The following is a 6,000-nucleotide window of genomic DNA, read 5'->3' on the forward strand; positions in this document are numbered from 1 at the left end:
TAACACTTTCTTTAGCTTATTTTATTATAAGAATATAGTATATAATACATATACAAAATATGTGTTAATCGACTGTTTTTGTTATCAGTAAAGCTTCCAATCAATAGTAGGCCATCAGTAGTTAAGTTTTTTGGGGGAGTCAAAAGTTATACACAGAGTTTTGACTGCACAGGGCATTGGTGTCCCTAACCTTCATGTTGTTCAAGAGTTAACTGTTAAATTTACAATCTGATAAAGGCTATTAGTGTTTGATTTCTAAGAGGGCTTTTTTATTTTAAAATGAATATGTGTATATGTACATATATGTACATGTATGTGTGTGTGTATATACATATATATGTAACAGAATAGTTTGTAAGTAAGCTGAGTAAATTTCCTAGATTGGTTCTGTGAACTGTTTAATATAATTTGTTGTTTTTCCCAGTGTTGTAGTTTCATCTCTGGAGAAACACAGTAACTTAAAACGTTAGGTATTGGAAAACTTTCTGTATAGGGCTAGATGGTAACCATACAATTTATATCACAACTACTCAGTTATGCCACTGTGGTCCAAAAGCAGCCATAGATAATAAATAAATGAGTATAGCTGTATTCCAATAATACTTTATTTATGGACATTTGAATTTTATATAACTTTAACATGTATTTAAATATTATTTTGATTATTTTTAGTCATTTAAAGAGGTATAAAATTCATTCTTAGCCCACAAACCATATGAAAATATGCATAAACTCAGCTTTGTCTCCACTGGCCATACTTTGCCAGTCTCTACTTTAGATAAGAGAAACTTTAATTTTTTTATTAAGGTACGTAACTTGACAACTTACAGAGAAATCATGGTGCATATTTTTCCTCCTGTTCTCTGGTTCTGTGACAGCTGTGGCTCAGTTCACGATAACTTACCAGAATGTAGAGGCACTCTGCTCAAGCTTCACCACCTGCATTTCCTTCGCTTTGTGTCTTTGCCTCTACTGGACAGATATCATTAGACTTACTTTTCTTTTTATCTCCCAAGGTTGTAATTTAGGAATATTAATTCTCCCCATGGTTCACTTTTTTTCTCATTACTCTTCTTAATGTCTCATTCCTTTCACCCCTCCCAAGTATTATTAATATAATTGTTACTCTTTTCCTTTTTCTTTTTTAATGAACATAACAGTGCTTTTCTAAACTGTGTTGAGTGGAACATCTGATAATTGTTTTGTGGTCAAATAAATTTGAAAATGTGGGTGTATAATATCCCTGTTACACATTAAACATGTTAAAAGTTCTAGAAATTTTGAGTAAAAAGGACAATTTAATTTTAATCAAGCATTTCCCAACTTATTTAATCATGGAGTTCACTTGAGATTCACCTGTTATTTTCTCCTGCACACATATTGGGAAAAGCCACCCTATAAACTATGTAGTATCTAAGTCTGAGTCTTTGGAGTCAGGTAGGACTCTGCCTTGCATGTACTGTGCAGGAAGTATATTAGCTCACTCATAAATTTACAAGTCTGTTCTTAAATATGTATGAAATGAATGTGAATGTAGGTGAAGATTTAGAGGGAAAAAATGACAGATACTTTAGAACAGATTGTATCATTATGTAGAACATGTGACATTGAGTTGCGATCATTGTGAAGCTTACTTGTTAAAGTACAACCCACTTCAATAGAGTAACAGTGTAAGTAAAGGTATGGACTCAACTGTAATGTTTGAGTACTTTTTAAAGCAAAAAAAAAAAAAAAAAAGCCCACCTATTTTCAAAAAAGAATTCAGTTTTTTTATATTTCATTCTTAAAATTTATGTCTTAAAATTAAGTATCTTTTTTAAATTTTATTTTATTATGTTATGTTAATCACCATACATTACATCATTAGTTTTTGACATAGTGTTCCATGATTCATTGTTTGCGTATAACACCCAGTGCTCCATGCAGAACGTGCCCTCTTTAACACCCATCACCAGGCTAACCCATCCCCCCACCCCCCTCCACTCTGGAACCCTCAGTTTGTTTCTCAGAGTCCATAGTCTCTCATGGTTCATCTCCCCCTCCGATTTCCCCCCCTTCATTTTTTTGCTTGATTACAGTTGGCATGTAGATCTGTCTCTGTATAAAAATCATTTCTACCATAAACATTTCATTTTATGGAAACCCCTTATCAATAGCTAGAATAGGCAGAAAAATAGTCCACCCCATACCTTTCCTTTATTTAGTGTGGCTCTTTTCAGAAGATGCCTATCATGTACGTGCTGGGAAAGTAGACAGGCTACAGTAAAGGAAAAGGTAGATCCATCAGAAGCTGATATTTCAAGTAAGTTAGTCACTTTCAAAGTCTAGAGCACTGCTGTCTGATGAAAATTTCTGCCAAGTGGACATGTTTATATGTGTGCCATTTATGTGTGTCATTTATTTGTGTGCCAATAAAATAGCAGCTAGCCATGTGTGGCTATTGAGCATTTGAAATGTGACTAGGTGCCTGAAGAACTGAATTTTAAATTTTACTTAATTTTGATTAAATAGCCCCTATGGCCAGTAGTGTGCTACTTTCCACACTGGAAAGCACAACTAAGAGCAAATTTCATCAGACCTAGTATTTTAAAGTAGGAGTGTATTTACAGAAAATTAGGTTATAAATCTTTTTATCCCTATTGAAAAGACTGTTAGTAGCATGCCTTTTAACGGTACACTTAAAATACTCAATTTTAATTAAAACCAATATACAAATATTTTCAGGATATTTTTATAATATAGTGTTTTATTTGTAATCTTTTTGTTCTAAAATACTTTGTTTTCTTACAGATAATAACAAATATGAAATTATTAAACGTGATATTCTCCGTGGAAAGTCAGTGCCACATTATGCTGCTATTGAGCCTGATGGGAAGGGTCTGATGATTGTCTCCTACAAGTCCTTCACATTTGTTCATGTTGGTCAAGATCTTGAAGAAAATAAGAATGAGAACATGTCAGAGAAAATCAAAGGTAATTTTACTGTTCACCTTCTTAGAGCTCATGTGTATTTATGCACACACACATTTATGGCTGGTTTGTCTTCTTGGTTAGGTTTTGGCTTCTACTAGGACCAGACAGGTTTTTAATTTTTCTTTATTTCCCTTTGTATTCGTCAGAATAGTCTTTTGTAAAATGTACTACCTAAATAGTATGAACTGTTTTAATTAGTAATTACCAAAAATGTTTTAAAAAATCTGTACATTAGGGGCGCCTGGGTGGCTCAGTCGGTTAAGCGGCTGCCTTCGGCTCAGGCCATGATCCCAGGGTCCTGGGATCGAGCCCTGCATCGGGCTCCTTGCTCAGCAGAGAACCTGCTTCTCCCTCTCCCTCTGCCTGCCTGCTGCTCCCCCTGCTTATGCTCTCTCTCTCACTGTCTCTGTGTCAAATAAATAAAAATAAATAAAATCTTAAAAAAAAAAACTTTTCATTAGCTTACCTGATTAGATGTTTAATAAATACCTATTAAATGAATAAATGATGTCTCTGTTATTGGTGTTCGAGAAGCTAGCATATTAGTATTGAAGATACTAATCTTTTAAAATAAACTAAACTCTGTTGATTATAGGTGTATACTAATGTACTTTTACTTAACTTTAGTACTAACCTGAAAACAAGTTCTTGAGGGCAAAATCACCAAGTTTTCCCAATGTTAAATGAATAAATGGATAAAGGTAATATTTTAGAACAAAGACAGTAATAAGGTCTTCCAAAAGAAATTTATATTTACTGGGGCACCTGGGTGGCTCAGTCAGTTGAGCGTCAACTCTTGGTTTTCGCTCAGGTCATGATCTTAGGGTGCTGGGATCAAGCCCTGCTTTGGCTCTGCACTCATCAGGGAGTCTGGTTGAGGGTTCTCTCCCTTTCCCCTTCCTCCTGCTGGTGCGTGTGTTGTCTTGCTCTTTCTCAAATAAATAAATTATATTTCTATACAAAGAATATGTACTCTTATATTCAAGAGAACATCACTCTATAATCAGTACTGTTCATATTTCTGATGTTTATAGCCAGAGAATAGTATATTTTACTTAACAGAGATTTTCACAGTATTTAACAATTATACATATTAATCTTTGTACTTTTTTGTTACTTGATTATATGAAATAAAAATTAGTTTCACTATTTTTATCTAGTTAGAGCTTTCTAAACAAAAATCCTTTGAAAAGCATTTGAAAATAATAATGTAATAAATGTTTTAAAAATATTTTTCCCGGGTTTATAGTTATATGCACCTTTGAATATGAGAATTGTGCTTGATGGCTTATTTAGCCTCTCAACAAATTGGTTTCCTCATATGTAATGCGTTTTTTGTTAGATTATCTCTAAGATCCCTTTCCAAATAAATTCTGCCTTAATTAGAACGTTAAAGTCTTCTAGAGCTTAGCCAAAACAGCCTATTCATATCTCTAGACCATATGCCCTTTGGAACTCTTGGTGAGCAATTGCAAAGGAGTGAAAGAATGCCCTAATCTTTGGAACCATTCTGCCTAGTAGCTGAGACCCATGTGGTTCCAAGACAGATCATAGCCTGGGAGGGACACATCTTTTTAAATCACTAACTACCAGTCCAGGTGTTGTTTTTCTTATTGACATTGGAACCATTCTGCCTAGTAGCTGAGACCCATGTGGTTCCAAGAACAGATCATAGCCTGGGAGGGACACATCTTTTTAAATCACTAACTACCAGTCCAGGTGTTGTTTTTCTTGTTGACATCTCACTAATACTTAATTCCTCCTGAATACAGCATTATGTCATTTCTTCCCTTTTAGTGTGAACCTCAGATCCCTGTATTTTTCTGTTTTCCTTCTAATAAACAGCTTTTACTTGTAAAGGAAAAATTAATTTTTAAAAAAATTATGGATAATTTGTTAATTATAGCATGCTTTCTTATAAATAATCTTCTGAGAATATATACTGGTTTTGTTTTCTATAAACCTCAAGAAGACTGATACTGTCTGTTGCCTATTTGGTGTTGTCATAATGACATAAGTAATAGCATTTTCTTTGAAAGACTTAAAATGTGGGGCGCCTGGCTGGCTCAGTTGGTTAAGCATCTGCCTTCAGCTCAGGTCATGATCTCAGGGTCCTGGGATCGAGCCCCATGTCGGGCTCCCTGCTCAGCGGGGAGCCTGCTTCTCCTTCTCCCTCTTCTTTTCCCCCCATTTGTACTCTCTGGCTTTCTCTATCTCTCTGTCAAATAAATAAATAAAACCTTAAAAAAAAAGAAAAGAAAGACTTAAAACATGATTTCCAAAAACATAGAAAGGCATTCGGCAACCAACAATTGAAATTATTTAGTTGTTTGTATAACTTTTAGTGGAGAGAGGTTTAAAAAATTCTGGCTTTCCTTTTAGTCTACTTCTATGGCCTTTAATTTTTACTAAAAGCTCCTGTGATTTTGTAGACTCTTCCCCTTTCCATATCTGCCAGAAGTTATCCATTGAGTCATTATTACATATAAATTGCCTTGTAACTTTTGTGTTAGACAGAAAATTGAGTGAAACAAATTACTTGCCTTAAGGAGCTTAGAGTTATCAATCTTTTAAGCTACAGTTGAAACTTTTTCAGTTAGTTTATATTAAAAGTACTTCTAAAAAGATCAGAGAGGCTCTGAGAGCCTGCTTAAAGGAAGGTGATACAAGCTAGAAATTAATCCAAAGTAACAATTTTATATTGAAAATTTATTCATTTTTGTATTTCTATAATATCATGCTTGTTAAATTTTATTTAACATCAAATAGAAGTGACCCTTGAAGAAGATACATCATACCTAGTGTTATATCTTCAAGCATATCTAGTACTCACAAAGTGTTTACACAAAACTGCACAAAAATAAAAAATAACCCCGAAACAAGAATAATAACCCACATTTAGTGAGGGTTTATGGTATATTTAATAACAGGATTGATATTAAATATTTTATGTGTATTAACTCATTTAAATTTTAATAGTTCTGTGAAGTATGTAATATTTTATGTTCTTTTACTGATTAGAAAAAA

At 33.7% G+C, this 6,000-nt stretch overlaps 1 protein-coding gene across 1 annotated transcript in view; it reads left to right on the forward strand.

Moving 5' to 3' along the window:
* NUDCD1 (NudC domain containing 1) overlaps nucleotides 1–6,000 on the forward strand; it is a 65,139-nt gene that overhangs the window by 25,981 nt on the left and 33,158 nt on the right. Inside the window, exon 5 of the mRNA XM_078071663.1 lies at nucleotides 2,791–2,973. Within this exon, the coding sequence (XP_077927789.1) occupies nucleotides 2,791–2,973 (183 nt within the window). The remainder of the gene's footprint in view (nucleotides 1–2,790; nucleotides 2,974–6,000) is intronic.

Source organism: Halichoerus grypus, chromosome 5 (genome assembly GCF_964656455.1).
Source record: "Halichoerus grypus chromosome 5, mHalGry1.hap1.1, whole genome shotgun sequence".
NCBI classification, from domain to species: domain Eukaryota; kingdom Metazoa; phylum Chordata; class Mammalia; order Carnivora; family Phocidae; genus Halichoerus; species Halichoerus grypus.